The 19,418-nt window shown below is 40.2% G+C and overlaps 2 protein-coding genes across 7 annotated transcripts; both read left to right on the forward strand.

Annotated features, from left to right (window-relative positions):
* Positions 1-508: 508 nt before the first annotated feature.
* popdc3 (popeye domain containing 3) lies at positions 509-3,183 on the forward strand. The gene is made up of 3 exons (XM_012838732.3): positions 509-1,741; positions 1,825-1,933; positions 2,029-3,183. Exons 1-3 carry the CDS (start codon positions 1,269-1,271, stop codon positions 2,323-2,325), a joined length of 879 nt encoding a protein of 292 aa, XP_012694186.1. The 5' UTR covers positions 509-1,268; the 3' UTR covers positions 2,326-3,183.
* A 185-nt stretch (positions 3,184-3,368) lies between these two features.
* Positions 3,369-15,987, forward strand: bves (blood vessel epicardial substance). Of its 6 annotated transcripts, XM_031576211.2 has the most exons (9): positions 3,369-3,518; positions 4,144-4,448; positions 5,516-5,640; positions 7,123-7,310; positions 7,680-7,788; positions 8,153-8,320; positions 9,467-9,602; positions 11,980-12,028; positions 13,788-13,863. In XM_031576211.2, the coding sequence occupies exons 2-9, from the start codon at positions 4,211-4,213 to the stop codon at positions 13,795-13,797; spliced, it is 1,023 nt and encodes a 340-aa protein (XP_031432071.1). In that variant the 5' UTR covers positions 3,369-3,518; positions 4,144-4,210; the 3' UTR covers positions 13,798-13,863. The 6 variants fall into 6 exon arrangements, with proteins under 6 accessions (XP_031432071.1, XP_031432070.1, XP_042565032.1 ...); XM_031576210.2 differs by lacking the exon at positions 11,980-12,028 and having other exon boundaries at positions 3,372-3,513; positions 4,167-4,448; positions 13,788-15,987; XM_042709098.1 differs by lacking the exon at positions 11,980-12,028 and having other exon boundaries at positions 3,373-3,518; positions 4,053-4,448; positions 13,788-15,987.
* Positions 15,988-19,418: the final 3,431 nt, after the last annotated feature.

Below are 19,418 nucleotides of genomic sequence, written 5' to 3' on the forward strand. Positions count from 1 at the left end.
CTAGCACATTTGCATCCGTCAGTATTTCATTTGAGATAACACTAATCAGCGACAGAACGCACTACAGATGTAAGTGCTTAGTGTGCACTATGCACTGTATTGCAGTGTACTTCGTAAAGTAGGTGGTCTGAGACATGGCCTATTTCTATACTATAGTCTGCAGACACCACCCTTTGACAACTAGCCTATCAGGCAGCACTTCCTCATCACCTAGGCTTTTGACAAAAACAGAAAAAAAAACTGTTCTTTATCCCAAATTCTTATTTTTTAATGCTGAACGAAATCGAAACTAAATGTTCTGCTATTCCAAATCTTAATTTGTGATTAGAAAATGTAACTGGACTTTAAGCCACTTTGACTTCCCGAAACATGTACAAACGCTTCGGCCAACCAAGGAGCTTGATTTGTACCATGTGATATAAATTGTCCAATCTCCGGGAAGAATTTAGGTCTCTGTCAACCGTGTGTATAACTTGGTCAATCTAAATATAAAATGATTGGTCACAATTCTAAATAACAGAGGCAGAGGAGCTCTACTAATAATTAAATAGTATTTAGATAAAAAGGATTTTACCGATGCAAAAAGGTTAAAACATGCAGTTCGAGTTAATTCATCACAAATTGGATCTGGTGCACACTTGTTTAATGGGACCAATGGCCTCGTGAATTTTTGTGCTAGTGCGCCAATGCAAATCGGTGAATTTTAACATTCCTTATCTGCCTGAATTGGGTTGACCCTGCATTAGGTTGGTCCTAAAGTTACCCAGTGGTTGGGTTAGAATAGCAATGTTAATGGTTGAGGTTCACTCAGCATTAGGTTGATCCTAGTAATAACCCAATAACTGGGTTAAACTATCAACCCATATTGCTGGGTTAGGATAACCCAACGTGTGTTCTGTCCAATATTTAACCAGCACCCTGCTAATTTAGATTGTTTTCAACCCAACATTTTCTAGAGTGTATTTTTCGTGTGTCCCTGCAATCAATGATAGGATAGGGGGTTTTCTCGGGCGACATCACACATGTGTGGTCGGACACTGGGACCTTGAAGAAGCGCTTGTCCACCCAACATATCTGATCCCAAGAGGAGATGAGGATCAAAACTGCCAGCGCGTACATTTTCAGGTGGGACATAAGTGCTCTTCTCAGTATCTGAAAGATTGAAGGCGCTTCGCCTAATTCATTAACTGACATTTTGAAGAACTATGTTAAAACATTAAAGTTCTGTTTTAATCTTCAAGAGCCACTGTTTAACTAGAGAGCGAATCATGGAGTCGTCTAATAACTTAACTTGGATCATGTGTTCTAAATGGAAAGAAAATCCAGAAGGATCCCTATTTCACCTCGCCAACATTTTTATATTTTTGGGTTTCATGGGAGGTAGTGGTTTCTATGGATTGTTGTACATGTTCACCTTTCTAGCGCTTGGATTCTTTTGTTACACAATCTGGGCATGGTCGGACGTCTGCACCACGGACACGTTCTCCTGGACTTTCGTTCTGTTTGTGGTGTCCGTGGCTCAAGTTGTGCATGTTTCGTATCGCCTCCGAAGTGTCACATTCGACAAGGAGTTGCAGGAATTATTCAACTTTCTTTTCAAGAAATTGGGAGTGTCGCTCACCCAGTACGGGAAGATCGTATCTTGCTGTGAGGGGGATATTCATACTATTGAAAAGGACCATTATTTCGCCATGGAGGGTAAAACTGCCATCGATAAGTTATCCGTTTTGTTGTCCGGCAGGTGCGTAACCAATTGAAAAATCTATTTCAGTCTTACGTCTGACGTCAGTCTTAGCATATCATGTAACCGTGAATCTTTTTCAGGATTCGGGTAACAGTAAACGGGGAGTTCTTGCACTACATTTACCCCTTCCAGTTCCTTGATTCACCCGAATGGGATTCTCTCAAACCTTCCGATGAGGGAGTGTTTCAGGTAGGCATAATTGTAAAAAAAAAAAAGAAAGATACACCTGTGTCGTTTACGCATTTCTACTGTTAAACCAGAACAAACTTTATTTTTGGTTCTAGGTGACACTGCGAGCTGACAACACCTGCAAGTATGTGGCGTGGAGACGGAAGAAACTGTATCTTCTCTTTGCCAAGCATCGGTACATAGCAAAGATATTTGCTCTGCTGGTTCGGAATGATATCGCAGACAAGCTCTACTCGCTTAACGACAAAGCTTTCGACAGCCACGGTTTCCGATATGATCTCCGGTTACCGAGCTTCTGTCACGTGCCCGTGCCAGAATTAGAAAAAACAGATGCGCTGGCTGCGATCCCGGGACAGAGTAAAGAGACCATGCCTATTGAAAGTGCCCCGTGATCCTCTGCTGAAGACAGTTCTTCTATTTTTGTTGTTGTGATGAGAACACTGCACATCGCATTGTGTTAAATTCGCCAAATGCCACTGTAAACAGTTCACATGCACCGGCATATTATGTGTCTGTCTGTCTCTCTGTCCAAAACGTCATACTGTGTAAGGTAATGACTGTATAACTTAAATCAAACACAGAGTAGGGCTACTGGACAAGGCCCTGCTACCCTGATGGCATGTGTAATGATGTGAGAAGTAGCCTGATGTATGTGTCAAATGACTGAACTTATCAGAGCTGTGCCAAAAACAGCAGCCTTATGGTGAGACACGTTTAAAACAGCCCACACTTGACTTTTCCAAAGCTGATACAGCCCTTCAAGATAGAAACAATCAGGATTGTGCATGCCATTTTATTACATTGTTTTTTGTAGACACCAGCTCTCCACAAAGCATATAGTCCGAGCATTCAACAACTAAAGGTAGGCAACGGGAGACCAGGTGACTTTCACCCAGCTGTGGTGATGCGGGTGGCGTCGTCTCTGCGTCGCTGGCCGCGGTGCTGATCCGGACAACGCGCACTAACCCATTCCGACAACATTTGGAGGTGCATCATAAGAGAAGGTCAGAGGCGGCATCTCAGACTACATGCTTCGGGCAATGGTATATATCATGTCGGGTTCGTAGTTCTAACTGAATAAACCACCTTTGCTTTCAATGCGCAACGACTGGCTCAACAATGTACCGATTTAATGTTTGCTGTTTAGACAGACAGCTTGACAAGGGTCAAGCTTCTCTGAAACCTCATACGTGTTGAAGGGGGAATTACTGCAAGAATGTTACTGTAATAAAGAAATACAATGAAGCCTGTCAGAGAGTGCATTTTCCTTTCCTATCACTCCAGCTGTGGCGCACAGCGTGACTATACGGTGGTTACTTTTTCGGCGATATTGTTCCATCTAGTGGTGAGACCTGTCAATGCATGCGCGCAGCAGCGAGGCGGTGTTGACGGCTGTCCCCTCTCTTCTTGCCCATTTTAGTCAATGCCTGTCAGCTCCATGGAATGCGCTACTCACACTGTGCAGTCCCCCACCTCTTACCGACTTACATTTATAGCTGCACGATACGCGACCATTGTTTTTCTTGCCCCCAAATCACCACAAGCATACTTGGAATTTCCCTCGACTTCTCACGCTATTGGTGCGGTAAGTAGCTTTCACAATCCTTTTAAATATGATTTAAGTTACGACGTAGCAATATTACGCTTTTTACTCGGATGCGTTGTGTGGCTTTCATTTTTTTCGCCTGCAAACTAACTTCATGCCCATCAAGTCTACACTAGTCTGTTGTCTAGGCCTAAATAAGCTTAGACTATTATTGACAAAGATCCAAAGTATTCAGTCGATAACACACATCAGTGTCGGCCTATATAAATCATGACATCACACATAGGCCTGTATTAGTTTTGAGGTTTTTTGTTAAAAAAAAAATTAAAAACAAAGTTTTTTGCGAATCAATTTAAAGTTTAATTTCGTGCAAGTGAGTCAGAGTCAGTGAAGCCTCCTATTATTGCATGCGAAATAACAACCAGACTACTCTTATTTCTGTATAGACTATGTTTTGATATGTTAAATTGATTCTGAAATTATGTAATAGCCTATACCATAGTATACACAATCATGAAATTGTAAGTGGATTACAAATACAATATGCGCATATATTTACCTCATGCTGTATAGTAACATACATTCAACAAACTCGATCGTTTTACACGGATGGGGCCTGCACGTCTTATCCATTTACTGGGCAACTTGTTCTGAACTCAAACAGCCCACCGTCCCCTTATCATCCAGCCACTGCCGGTTTTGTCTCCAGTCCCCGGTGAAAGCTGTGCAGGATGTCGACCACGGCAGACTTAACCACCGCGTACTACACGACCTTGCCTCAGTTGTTTTCGGGCCTGCCACAGTTAGAAAACACATCAGAGTTGGAGTCCAACATTACGTCTTGTCAACAATGGGAGGAGGCCCATCACCTGTTGTTCCACCTGGGCAACCTGAGTCTACTCGCAGGTCTTGTTATTCCTACTACGCTGGGACTGCACATGATTATCCTGAGACTTCTGATAATGACAGGTATGTGTGCACTGCCCTCTATCGGCTGCTCATGTTCATCGACTGTGTTCACGTTGTCATGGGGCCGAGGTGTCAAATCGACCCGTTGACAGCTTGGTGGGAGGCACCCAAAAGTCCTCTGCTTAAAGCACTTACAGAGGTCTCTCATAGGCATGTTTAACAAATGTTAGTACTACATTGAAATGTCTGTGTAAGCACCTGTAAAATATTGTTAATTTATACTGTAAGGAGATTGTAGCCTTAACCGTACTGTCCTGTTTTTTTACGGTGTAACTACATTTACCAGGATGATAGTTTAAATATTCCAGCTGATGATGTGGAATTCTCCCAATTTAGACCAATCCCATTATTTGTTTGATGTGTTGTGACTTTTTGAATTTGAATGTATTAATGAACCAAAAGTTAATTCACAATTGGTTTAATTTCGTCCTGCCCCTTAGGCTGCTCTCTCCATCATCTTACTGTGAATTAGCTTCCATTTGGGAAATATAATTTAAATGACATGGCCCTTGTTTATGATGTAACTATGTCATTAAGTACAGTGCTTAATTCAATTCAATTCAATTCAATTCAATTTATACAGCGCCAGTACCAATTGAAATGGTCTCAAGACACTTCAGAGAGCAATAGAGCCTGACCCCCCTAGAGTAAACAATAACAAGAAGAAATCCTGAGCAGAACCCAGCTTATAAGGGGCTGGGTTTTCATGCACTTTTTACACAGAAATTTTCAGTGTGTTGCGATACACCGAACCCTGTACTCACATAACCCTAATCCTTACTCTTAACCCTAACTCTGGATGAATGGAAGTATACTACTTCTAAGTATGCTACTTCTTGTTACTCGTTACATAACACTGTACCTAACAGTATAGGACTTATGAAACCATTCTATCAATGGTTTCTGATTCTGTATTTCAGACGGAAGTATGACCTTGTGTTCCCAGTTCTGAATGACATGGGACTGATTCATTGATTAATTAGATCACATTAAGACTGGGGTGTATCACTCTGCTGGGTGCAGCATGTCAGTCCGACCTTCATTTCTGCTTCTCCTGTTCCCCTCAGGATGCTGTCTCTTCATCGCCTGGGCAACACTCTACAGATGCACCTTGGACATTATGGTCTGGAATGTAGTCTTCCTTGTAGTCAACTTCATGCACTTTTTCTACCTGTTGTACAAACGCAGACCAGTGAGTTTCCACTCTACTTTCTCTTCCTTCTGTTCTTAGTGTGGTGTGGTTCTCATTAGCTTTGAAGATTTGTTAGGAGGCTTTCACTCATGACAAAATAATGACATCTAACCACATCTGCCTCGTCTGTCACAATGTCAAAGATTACACAAAACGTGTAAAAGATGAAACTTTTAAAAAGGTAAAAAAAAAGGTACAAACCTTGTGCTTGAGAATTTTTTTCTTTAATTCCAATCCATGACTTGAAAAGCCATGATTATGAAATGATGCCCACTATACCTTTTATTACTTTAAAAATTTAAATAAAAAAGGTGGTATTCAGACACCCTTCATGGTTCTATGTATGACTACTGACTGGACTATACAGCCTCACAGTGTGTTCTAGCAAAAGCTGCTTACCGTCAGGAATCACAGAAATCGTTATCTTTGCATGGATGCAGTCTCAACTATCTACAGCTGGGTTTCCATCCAACTCGTTCACATAGTTTAAGGGCAATGCAAGTCTGTGCGAGTTTCCATCCACTGCTTTAGGCAAAATAAAAATGTTTACGCTCCTCAAGGGAGGAGATGTAAACAGCTGTGGGATCAAAACTTAAGATTGTCAGGGCAGATTGTGCAACAGAAACACCTACTAAAATGGCAATAAATGCAAATGTATGCAAATAAATCCATCAACTTTATCAGAGTCATAGTTGGATGTTAAACAGGACCTTCTACCCCAGTCAAAAAATAGTACCTTTTTTTTCCAGTGTCCCTCCTAAATAAGCCTCCCCTCGTTAAGAGACAACAGCGGGTCCTCTGAGACGCAGTTAGGGGTGTGACTCGGCCCAAAATAAGATGCAGCCAGAATTTTAAGATGCAACCCAGCAGCTTGAGGTTACTGTCAGTGTGGCACTTAGCAGGATGATAGAATGGGAGCTCTAGTTTCCCTGTGTGCAGGAGGTGCTCCCTGTGGGCCTCACCTTTGCATACTGCTCTTGTCTGCCTCCCATCAGGGGAATGCAGAGATGTAGTGGCAGTCTGCACTCACCGCCAAAATAGTCCAATATATACGGCATATTATGCAGTGCAACCTCATACCGCTGTGAACTGATTCTGTTTTAACATTGTGGTGGTTTTTTCGAGGTCAATCGCCACCAACATTTTACACTTCAAACAATTCTACAGTTTGTGTTGGCCATAATGACTGTGTGGGGGAGAACCTTCTTTTTACTTTCATAAACTGTGCTTGGAACAAAGACAATTGTAGGAGAGTCTCCTTAGATTGCTTCTTCTGATTCAGACCTTTCCTCCAAATCTTTAACACAAGATATGTGAGATGCATTTGCCAGTAGTTTTAAGTGTATTTTCAGATAGAAATGGTTAATGTTCTTTCTAACTGTCATTTGCTTTTGTGTTTTTCACATCAGCTCAACTCCCAACAGCACTTTCCTGACTCCACAGCTGCCACAGAGAGTAAATGTTCTTCCATGTTCTTCCCAGATTAAGATTGACAGGGAGCTGAAGTCCGTGTACAAGCGCATGTTCGAGCCGCTGCACGTGCGCGAGGCCCTGTTCCAGAGGCTGACAGGTCAGTTCTGCACCATCCAGACCCTGAAGAAGGGCCAAGCGTATGCAGCCGAGGACAAGACGTGTGTGGACGAACGCCTCAGCATCCTCCTCAAGGGAAAGTATGTGGGTTGTTCATTACATCCGTCAGTCCACCAGATGACTTCATCAGGCTTCTATGTACATCATTGCTGCATGTACTCTACACTGTGTTTTCTTTAGGAATCCATCAAATGAGAATTCACATTTCATCCAGATATTAGCAATAAATACATTAAAAAACATACATATATTTATGCACATAACAAACATATATTTAATAACAACTATAATAACAAAACACTTTTGACTGTAAAGTATATTGTAAAATATGGAATCTACAATGGATAGGCTTCAATGGATCTAATCTATGTGGGTGTGTATGTCTGTCTGTATTTCTGTGTGTGTGTGTGTGTGTGTTTGTGTGTGTGTGTCTGGTGCGTCTGAGACAGAATGAAGGTGACCTACCGTGGTCATTTCCTCCATAACATCTACACCAACGCCTTCATCGACTCCCCTGAGTTCAGATCCACTCAGATGCACAGAGGAGAGAAGTTCCAGGTAGTGAAGTGCATCATACTGCTATCCTATCACTCTGCTTTTAATTCAATTCAATTTTATTTATAAAGCGCCATAACAATACAATTGTCTCAAGGCGCTTTACAGAGCCCAGAGCCTGATGGGGCTTCTTATTATATCCAGGGGAGAGAAGCTTCATATATCTGTCTAAACATAATCACTACAGTATAAGGGGTTGTGGATTTGAGTATATATTTTTTTATCCAGAACAAACAGCTTATTTTGTGCTACGCATTAATGCATTCATCTGTCTATCTAGACTGTATCACGATGGCCAACGTTTTGAGCTTTTGAGATCAAAATAATATTTCTGCTGTATCAGTTTGACCAGGCTGTTGGTTCACAGGTGACCATTATGGCAGAGGAGAACTGCAAGTTTCTGTGCTGGTCCAGAGAGAGGCTCACTTACTTCCTGGAGTCTGACTCCTTCCTGAACGAGGTGTTCAGGTACCTTATTGGCAAGGACATCACCAACAAACTGTACTCACTGAATGACCCCACACTCAGTGACAAGGTAGGTCTGAATAAGGCAACACAGATACACTGACCTTCTCTTCATAGCAACCAGACAAATACCTAATATTAGCAGCAAATATTATTTTGGTGTTTTACATTGACAACTATGCTAATAGTGCTAATCATGATTACTTGATTATGATAACTGTGCAAAGTGGATGATAATGCCATACAAGCACAGACATAATTTATGCTGGGTACACTCGTGACATGTCCCCACCACTTTTTGCAATGACCAAGATCTCCCCCACCACTTTTTACAACTGAAAATAACATCTCTCTACAGTCAATAGAAAGCTCAAACTAAATGCTTAATCACCAGTTGATAGATGAAAATCGAAATTGATATCTTATGGTGTCGAATGCTGTCACGTTATGTGGTTTTAAAATGCTCTAACAGAGTTTCAAAGTATTGCTACCAGCACAATTTTGGTTCGGTTTGCCGTGTCCAAATAAAATAAAGTGTTGCTACACTGAAAAAAAGTAGGATTTGGTGTAATGACACTAGTAACTTTGGCCAGGCTATTCTGTAACTAGCTATCTATAGTTCATCATATCTAGCATATCTACATTATGCTTCACAAATGAAATAACAGTGGATTGAACTGTGTAGTGTGTGGATAACCTTTAGTGGATCATATAAAGGTAAAATACTCACCATTTTGCCAGATTACAAACCAAATAAAGCTGGGAGAAATGGTTCCAGTGTAACTACACGGGTGTCATGGTGTGAACCGTGTTTATGGACTTTTCTTTTGTTCACATGGCATGTGCTTGTATTTACTTCCTTGTAGCCATGTGCTTGTGTTTACTTCCTTTGATTTCATTTGTCCCTCGTTTTTGTCCAATGATCACATTTCTTGGATGTGGACATTTGGGCTTTCTGATAATTTCTGTCTTTTTTTAACTTACTGATCACTCTGGGTGTTCAAAAGAGCTCTGTTTCTGTTAAGAAAAGATACAACATGAGTGCTCAGTTAATGTAGGTCAAGGCTACGTCAGCAATTTTTAAATCGAGGTAAAAAAAAATTTCCCTTTACTTGTCATTGCTTGGTTTGTATCCAGGTCATTATTAAAAGGAAAACTGGCCTTCTAATCGAAGGCAATACTGATGATGATGATGATGATGATGATTAAATGACAGGCGGTGAAGAAGATGGACCGGCAGCCTAGCCTGTGCTCCCAGCTGTCCATGACCCAGATGAGGAACAGCATGGCCAGCACTGGTGACACCGATGACCTGCACCAGATCCTGAGAGGCTCTGGCGGCTCCTCATTGCGTGAGTCTCAGTCTCATTTGCTAAGTCCTCTCACAGTCTCACCTGCTCACTCCCTCAGTCTCACCTGTTCACTCCCTCAGTCTCACCTGTTCAGTTCTCTCTCAGTCTCACCTGTTCAGTTCTCTCTCAGTCTCACCTGTTCACTCCCTCAGTCTCACCTGTTCAGTCCTCTCTGTCTCACCTGTTCACTCCCTCAGTCTCACCTGTTCAGTTCTCTCTCAGTCTCACCTGTTCAGTCCCTCAGTCTCACCTGCTCACTCCCTCAGTCTCACCTGTTCAGTTCTCTCACAGTCTCACCTGTTCACTCCCTCAGTCTCACCTGTTCAGTTCTCCCTCAGTCTCACCTGTTCAGTTCTCTCACAGTCTCACCTGCTCACTCCCTCAGTCTCACCTGTTCAGTCCTCTCAGTCTCTCCTTTATACTGTGTCTTTAGGTAGCATGTATTTAATGCTTAGTTTACACGTATATTGAATTATGCATCTAAAGTGGCTTAAAGTGCAGGAGAGGTGTACATTTCACTCACTGGGAATGGCACTTGTGCTCTTGGTGTTGGCACAGTTGAGGTACAAGTCTGAATGTATAGTTTGGATTTATCATTTAGAAATATTGTAATTTATTATGTACTAGTTGATACCCTTTGAACCTTCTCTCATAGCTATGTCATAACATGGCCAAGTCAGACATGTCATGACAGATGCCTGCCATTAGCCAACATGCCAGTGCAATAATATAAGTGTCATGTTACCATTATCTTTAATTAGTATGATTGCGTCCATATTCAGATTGGATTGGATATAATGCAAGTAACGATTAGCATGTTATGCTAGCCCACAATGTGCTTTAAACATAGCCTACTTATTTTACTGAAACTGTCACATTAGCTTGCTATGATATCTAACAGCAATCAATGCCCGTGTTAAAGCCACATCTTCAGGCTATTGTGATATGGATTCCTAAATTTACTTCTATTCCACTACATGGCAATTTTAAGCAATAGATATATGACCAGTCTGTTTACATTATGTGCAGCTCACTACGTCTATGTGGCAGTTATAGGCATGTAGTTATAGGATTTTCACATATTTTCTGACCTCATGAATTTCCATAATGTTAATTTGACAGGAATGCAGGTAATAAAAATATAACATAATGTAATCATCAATATTACATCACATAAAATTGTTTCATTACATCAGTTTATTAAAACTGACTATGCTTTGTAGCAAACTGAAACACAACAACGCTGAGCTAATCAAAACATTCCATTTCTATGCATAGCTCAGAGCCTGAGTTTACCATGAACTGTACCAGTAGATAACTGAGATAAGAATTAGGCTTAAATCGGCTTAGAAACAGCTTATGCTATTGAAAAGGGAAATATGACCTTTGAAATAATTATTATCTATGTTATCTATAGGTTAAGTTAATGGTGAACATGTACCTTTGCTGAATGGATGGTTGCTGTGTATCTTGTGACACAGTTGTAAACACAAGGCTCATGCGAGCATTTTTAGGACAGAGCGAACAAGAGGCAGTCTGCCCTGCGCTTTGTCCAACAGGGAGCGCTAGTGTCTTAGCTTGAGTGACTTAGCTTGAAGCATCCGTGTCCATGCAGCTTGAATAGAGTAAGAACAATCACAGTCCTCTGATGCTGCGACGCAATCACACTTAGCATTTTCTGGTAAAAATTGATCTCTAGTTGTTATAACCTGTTATTACCTTATTTTTTGGGGATCTGATCAATGGAAAATAGTTTTCTTCTGCTTAAATGTTCTTCTGCTTAATGTATACTTAATTCCCCCCTTTGTTTTACATGTTTAGAGTCAGTCCCTTGACTCATACAGAAGGCCTCTTGACATAAAAACCACATCTCTACTTTAACCAAAGGAGGTATACGTTGAGGAGAGTAATGGATCAGTTCATTTGATTAAGATTCACCCTAGGAGAAATGTAACTATTTAGTCGAGGGAACCAATAAGATATACCTAATGACAATGTGTCTATAAGAGCCCAGTAAGATCTGTGTTCGATATGATTATGAATAACAATAGCTATATTCAGCATTTACCTATTCTCAGGGAATATATGACTTATCAATAGTGTCTTATACAGAAATGCATTGTTATTGTCTTACAATTACACTCAATACATACAGTATGTCTACAGCCACATTCATTCTTTATTGGTGGCTAACATATGTTCCCTATATGAACGTGTTGCCAAAGAAATATTGTGCCCTTGTTGCTCCAGTCAAATGGCGCTCATGTTGTGCGGTGTTACAAACTTCAGAGACTAGCCCAGACGTGATGATGGTGAAAGCTGTTGCTGTGCTAGATCAGTGCAGTGATGTAGTGTCTCCTCCTGTCCCCCTCTATAGCCGTGACTCTGCCCAGCCCCTCAGATCGTGCCAAAACCCTGGCGGGGGTGTAAGATGCTTTCTCTTCTGTCAACCTCTCCATATCCCCATCCCCATCCCCATCCCCTCTAAGCTCTTGTTTTAAAAACACCAAATTTAACAACAACAACAACAAAAAACCCAGACTATATTCCTTATAACCTTCCTCTCTGCCAGTGGTTATTACGACTTATCACAAGCTGTCATGGGTCCTCATGGCCTCTCAGGTGAAACTGGAGCTTTGTCGTGGTAAATGCAAACTTCATGGCATCATGGCATTATCACTATCAGAAACCATGAGGAAAAACATGACAGTGTGACAGATAACATGATGTTCTTGCACCTATAACCACCATTGCTGATGAAAGTGTTAAACCCAGTCCCAGTACAATCTAAAACCTAACTGTCCTACACTGTTTTGTGTAAATGTGTGACCACACGGTATATAATCCAATGTCTAATGGAGTTCACCATTAACAGCTTGATGGGACGGTGCGACAGAATATCCATTCACACCTTGAACATCACACATCATATTTTCACATTATTGCCCAAATCTCCTCACATCACCTACTTATTTGTTATTTTATAAAATCATGGGAATTAAAAATATATCAGGGGTAGCACAGAGTACTTATGTAGTTACATCAATTTTTTAGTTTCTACATTAACATTGAATACTCGTTAATCACGTGAAGGTAGTGTAAGAACTGAAAATGGGTCAGTTTCTAAATAGTGTTCACTGCTAGTGTTGACTACATTTCCCATACTGCTTTGTTTGAAGTCGGGGGTGAAGCAGGTTTCGGAGGGAGTTGAGAGCAGAGAAGTGGAGTTTGTCTTGTCTGTCTCGTGAATTTATTTCCTTCACCACATAATAACCCCTCCTGAGGAGCTCAGGTTTTACGCTAGATGTCGTGCGCACTCAGTTTCAAGTTAGAGCCCAATCAAGAGGAAGGATGGTGACAGCAGGAAAGGGTCAATCAATTGTTTGGAAGTTTTTTGATAAAACAGAAAATGACAAATTTAAATAAACGTGTAACAATTGTAAGTTGTGGACAGATTTCTCGAGGATGGCTCTAACATCGAGTCTGTCATATAATAGGCTAGGCTTCTACACTAATGCAGCTAAACTAATTTATGCTATTAAATAAAAGATACAAGCCAATGTGTAATTTTTAATTGGTTGGGTTTACTAATGATGACCAGGTTTACCGAATTAACAAAAGAACCAGAAGCTATATGTAAACACAATAAGAACATTTATGAAAAAAAACACTTTGTTGACTGAATCTTGGGCTACTGTAGAATGTTAGTAACCAACATTAAAATGGCACTGGTATCATCCATATGTTACCATTGCATAAGGTAGTGGTGAGTACTCCAGCACTCGATTTTTTCAGGAAACCAGTACTCGATTTGTACAATTATGCAGTTGTGCAACCCCTAAAATACATCACATATATATTATGAGAGGATTCTGGGCCTTTTAGATTTAGTGAACAGAACAGAAAACCATGTTACACTCATAGTAATTCATAACCCAATAGGTGACTTCAGTTAAGAACTTCAGTGTCTTAAGCAACCTGTCTGCCTATAACAGTGTGTCCTTCTGTCTACTGCATCGCAAGTGCCAATGAATCTGTTTTCCATACTTCTGAAGAGGCATGAATTTTTCTCAGCCAGAAGATAGAAATGAAGCATGCTTCTTGCCCCGGCTTTAAAATGTACTTTTCTTGTATACAAAAGTGTTCGCCAAAGAATTATGTTCTGTTTTTTTTTTCTTCTTTCAGAGAAATCTAAAGCCACGATGATGAAGCCCATAGATGAAGCCATGGAGGACGACGTATTTGAGTCAGATTCCCCCACCAAAACAGACCAGGCCCCCAGCACCTCCCACGAGGAGGTGTGATGAGTAGTGATGTCACACTGATGCCCCACCCCACCCCAAAACCCCATCTCAGCCTGAGTAGAGAGCACAATGTGGAGAAAGATCAAAGATCACTCACATATTTAGACCATCATGGGTGAGAGATGCAGAGAAAAAATATTGTTTTGATACTGAGCAATATGAAACTGGTTGCTATTTCTTTAGCTGTGATTTCTGAAGACGTCTGTCCTTAGACTCTCAGGACACTGCTGCAATTGTGTGGGGGTACATTTACATTTGTACAGTCACTCATTTAGCAGACACACTTATCCAATGCAACAGACAGTACAGTACAGCAGAGTTTAAAACTTCACTAAATTAGTTTTTGTAGCTCAGTAATCTCCCACTTTAAATGAGGGCAAAGACTGTATATTTATTTAGAGATTTTCATGTCAATTGTTTGTGCTGTTATGGTTATTATATGTTATAAAACAACACTAGCGTCTACACTGCTGCCACTTTTCTTGAAATGGAGCTAAATCTTCACCCAATCATTTTAAGGGGCATAAACTCAAATAAAAAGACTATATCCACAATACAGGCTAAATGACTGCCTCTTACACAATACTTTAATATTATTATCATCATCGTCATGATGTTCTGAGAATCATCATTAGGCCATTCACTTTTCTTTACCTGCTTTACACAGATCAGCAACTTTAACGGCCTGATCATCTTGATTGGTCTGAAATGGTCATATAGAAGAGGGAGCAAATCTTTCAGTTAAATCTGCAATTTCCATGAAGGAAAAATATCACTATAAATCACACCTAAAATAATCTCTTTCACTGCCAACCTCCTGACTACCGACAGGGCTGGAGCTTTCTGTCGTTTATTTATTTTTAAAGAATGACAAGATTTTCAGTGTTTTGCTAACTATTCCCTGTGATAGTGGCGGTAAAAACTGTCTGCTCACTGCCATAAGATTCACACGGCTCTCCTTTACCAATGATAGGATACTATGCTATCACAAATCACGACTAGCTAGCGAGCCAGAAGGCTAAACAACCGAATTTAGGGATGGCTTCTCACTTACATTTGTATAAGCCAAGTAAATTATGCCTATATTGCTCAAATGCAATTAAATGTGTATAACTAATTGCATTTCAGCTTCACACGTATGAAAAAGGGACTAATGCTCTACTTACCACTTCAGCAACACACCGTTCAGATGCAGCCTACATCTCCAGTATTGATCCGCAGCAGACTGCGCTATGCATCTTACCTGCTGTTGCGAAACCGAATTTATGTTGACATAGTTGGAAGAATACGTTTGTCTCATAATATAAAACAATCATAACTACATATTATAAAAAATTGTAATAAAATACAAATATAAAAACCCCAGATATACAAAGTCTGGCGTTGCACTACTTCACCGGGTTACAGGAGATTACCATGGTGATGTATTGTGCCAACCTGCACAGATGCACTACTAGGTATTTGTTCTATTGACCTTTAGGTTAACTGTACAATAGAAACCTGAATTTACATTGCCTACTGAAGGTAGTAACCATTGCTGGAGAACATATTTACAGTATATTTACATCATCCGCACCCAACTTTAATTTGTATACGTATATACGTATGTGTGTGTGTGTGTGTGGGCAGTGTATGGCACATTCTAGCTTTCCAACACAATACTTAACATCAGGTTAGATAAATGCAATTATGCAAATACAATGTAGCTTTCGGTCATGGAAGTATACTTGGTGTTAACTAAAACCTGTCTTGTTTCCTATGTTTTTGGGCTGGCATTTTAGTTATACTGGACATACATTGTTTCACATTTAATTCAAACTGACCAGACCATTACTGTCAGTTGCCATGATGTGAAGCCCACTCAGTGTCAACATCACTGCCCTTGTCATTTAACATGTTTAAACTAATTATAATTAAACATACTGGGAATGCTGTGACAGACAGAGCAATTGGCTGCTTTTTTAATCATATGTTGTGAGAAGAACGTCTATTTTGTGTGATTCACATTGACTACCATCACTGTGCAGTGCTAAAGGTGAAATGTATTGGATAGATGTGCTTATTAAATCACATAGGTTTGTCATGTTTTTTATACTTTGTCGCACCGTGGAGACACATTTGAGAATAAAGCTTAGAATAGAGGAAAAAAACAAAATGACCGAAAATGATTAAATGAAAATTATTTCTGTGGCTATTCAGTCCGGGGAGCTCTCTGTGGTCCAATTTCTCTAGCTCAAGCATGCTGGAGGTCTTGCTGTTTAGGCACTAGAACACCAGCTTTATGCAGAGAGTCAAACTCTCACACTGCAGCCGGGACTAAAACGGTCAAATAGAAGAATGCAGCAGTGATACTACTCTATTAAGATTTAAAAAAGACATTTACTGCGGAAATGTAAATAGCAATCTGAATAAGAGTCATATAAACAAATACAAATAAAATGTTTTGATCTCTCGTTCCCATACACATAGAAATATAACGACAAGGCACACTTCAAACTAAGGGATATAATATATATATAATATTTAATTGATTAAAAAAATAATACAAAAGCAAATCAGTGCTTTCTTTGACAAGCCAGCCTGCGCTGGATCTCGTGACACAACAGGTACTGCTGGACAACTGATGGCTTCTCAGTCAACAAAAAAAGAGACATACTCGCATAAGCACATTACTGTTTCAAACATGAGATCCCAGGCAATAACATAGCATAGTCAAGTTTTCTTGAGACCTAAGTAAGTGCAATGCAATTCCACTGATTGATACTCCATGCCAATGAAGAAGAAACATTTCATGTTCTAAAATGAATATATCATCACCTTCTTTCAGTGCTGTTTTCAAATGAATATATCATCACCTTCTTTCAGTGCTGTTTTCAAATGAATATATCATCACCTTCTTTCAGTGCTGTTTTCAAATGAATATACCATCACCTTCTTTCAGTGCTGTTTTCAAAAGAATATACCATCACCTTCTTTCAGTGCTGCTTTCAAATGGCAGTGGCAGTATGAGAAATGCCTTCATAATTATGTCAATCAGACAACTAATGATTACATCAGTAGTTACAATCTTTAACAGACTAATAAAGGGAATCACAAGATACAGAAGGGATAGCGCTACTACTGCTTGAGGTCATTGCGTGCCTTTGTGTAAAAAAAAAGCCTAAGAATCATGATCATATCATCATGTGTAATATTAAGAGGGAGAAGAAAGTCATTCAATTATTTTAGAATCACATTTCAATTCATCAATAATTGTAGTGGGATAGGGTTAACCCCTGGATACAATACCACTGGTAAAATAAAATAAAACACTAGAGCAGAGCGTGTGACTGAGGTTAAATATGAAAGGTGTGTCTCAGACAACCTACTAGAGCGATCCGTATGGCAAGGCATATGTGGTGTGTCTCAACTTTGTTGAGAACACTGGGAATTTGGGTCTTTGAAAAGGTTGCTGAAAGCCTGACAAAAGAAAAAAATCAGCAAACAATTATTCCCCCGGCGTACCTCTCCCATTAGATGCCACACCATAGCTGCCTTTGAAAGGAATGTCAAGTACGGTCCTTAAAGATATCGGAAAGGCTTCATATCGAGGTTCCATTACCTAAAGCATTAATCAACTTGAACACAACAAGATCTCAATGACACAATACACCATGACATATACTATATGCTGATGTAAGTGGTCTTATAACGTTAACTAGTGAAATATGTTTTACATCCAGGGTCATACAATACAAGGCCTTGTCATACAATCACTGTTATTACAAGAATATGTTCATGTAAACAAAACATATGACGTACTACTGCATTTAACGAATGTCCATTAACAGAACCTTAACAATAAGCTTTACCAGTTAATTTACCATGTCACTGACTCAGTAGATATCTGTTCAACAGTGTTTCATAAATGGGGTAACACTTTACTTTAACCTGGCTTCATAAGACTGACATAAACATGTCACAAAAGTGTCATACACATAATGACAGCTGATGTCTAATGATTTGACAATATGTTACCATCATCGGTAGTTGTCATGACAACTCTCCGAATCTTATATGCCATAAGAAGCTTAATGTCACATGTTATTAAGCTGTGATTGCATCATACATTTGTGACAATTACTGATTATATTGACATGACACTGTCACATCAATGGACACTGATTGAGATACCTATTCATAACAGCATATGACATATGTTACATGACACACAAGATTATGACATTGTTATGTAAATCCTATGAAGCAGGGTGGAAGTAAAGTGTCACCAAAAAGGGTACATAATGCTTCTCTGTATGTGTGTTTGTTTCTCTGGGGTGAGATGAGCACAATAACTAATTGATTCACCTGTTTGAGTTATCTGAGGTAGGTATTTGTTGTAAACAGAAAAAAAAAGATATTGTCTTCGTCAACATTCCATGTAGTAGCCAAAACGGATGCGGTTCTGGACCGATTCTGGGGCAGCGGAGTCCAGGTATAATCCATCCAAGCGTCAGCAGGGGTCTAGGATATCACCCTGTCTATCCACCAGAGGGCGAAACCGCCTCATAACAACCACATTCTACACTTCACCTCGCCCACCTCCAAAAACCCCACGGACACAGAGAACTACTTAACATATATGTGATATATATTCAGACGTTCAGAGGTAGTTACTAACATAAAAAGAATACATCTGAAATAAAATCTGTAAATATATATATAAAACAAAACATGTTTGCAGACAATGGCCCAAAATAAGACTACACTTGTGGTAAATTCCCTGAGAGTAGTTGTTCCTCCTGAGAAGGTCTTGTGGAGATGTGTTCATCAGGTGAAGTGATAGCTGCCAACCACAGGGACTGACTGGCGTTTGTGCTTGAGTATGACTGTGTTGTGCATGAGCTGGCTACAACACACACACACACACACATTCAAAAGCTGCACTGGCTATATATATGTATATATATATTAAAAAAACAGAACACTTTGTTGCTAGGCCGGCTATGATTGATTTTGGCCATTTTCACTGTTTAAGAATCCCCTTCAAGAACTCTGTTTGAGTTCACTGGTCTTTAAATGTATTTAACTGACGAAAGACTCAGTCATCCACTCTGTTTGGCCTACAGCTGTCACCCCTCAGCCTAGATAGTTTATGAGCCCTCAAGCACTGCATCCAGCTCCACACAGATGCTTCCATCCTGTTTCCAGCTCGCGCTTGTGCATTTGATATGCAGGCAAATTTGGCAGCTAGTGGCTGCCGACACACACACACACACACACACACACACACACACACACACACACACACACACACACACACACACACACACACACACACACACACACACACACACACACACACACACACACACACACACACACACACACACACACATCAGCACGGATGACGCGCGTCTTAGTCAGCCAGAGCAGGAGACTCAGCATGGGTTGGATACTTGGTAACAGTCTTGGGGATGAGATCACTGAGGATGGTGGGGAATGGCACATAGAGCAGGGCTGCTTGTTCCAG

Source organism: Clupea harengus, chromosome 11, assembly GCF_900700415.2.
Source record: "Clupea harengus chromosome 11, Ch_v2.0.2, whole genome shotgun sequence".
NCBI classification, from domain to species: domain Eukaryota; kingdom Metazoa; phylum Chordata; class Actinopteri; order Clupeiformes; family Clupeidae; genus Clupea; species Clupea harengus.

Bases quoted from the DNA above. Each gene is read 5' to 3' on its own strand.
- bves (XM_031576210.2), top strand. From the start codon at position 4,211: ATGTCGACCACGGCAGACTTAACCACCGCGTACTACACGACCTTGCCT. The intron at 4,449-5,515 runs GTATGTGTGCAC...TGTTCCCCTCAG, and splicing joins GAGACTTCTGATAATGACAG to GATGCTGTCTCTTCATCGCC. The intron at 5,641-7,122 runs GTGAGTTTCCAC...TGTTCTTCCCAG, and splicing joins TGTTGTACAAACGCAGACCA to ATTAAGATTGACAGGGAGCT.
- popdc3 (XM_012838732.3), top strand. From the start codon at position 1,269: ATGGAGTCGTCTAATAACTTAACTTGGATCATGTGTTCTAAATGGAAA. The intron at 1,742-1,824 runs GTGCGTAACCAA...AATCTTTTTCAG, and splicing joins TCCGTTTTGTTGTCCGGCAG to GATTCGGGTAACAGTAAACG. The intron at 1,934-2,028 runs GTAGGCATAATT...TTTTGGTTCTAG, and splicing joins CCGATGAGGGAGTGTTTCAG to GTGACACTGCGAGCTGACAA.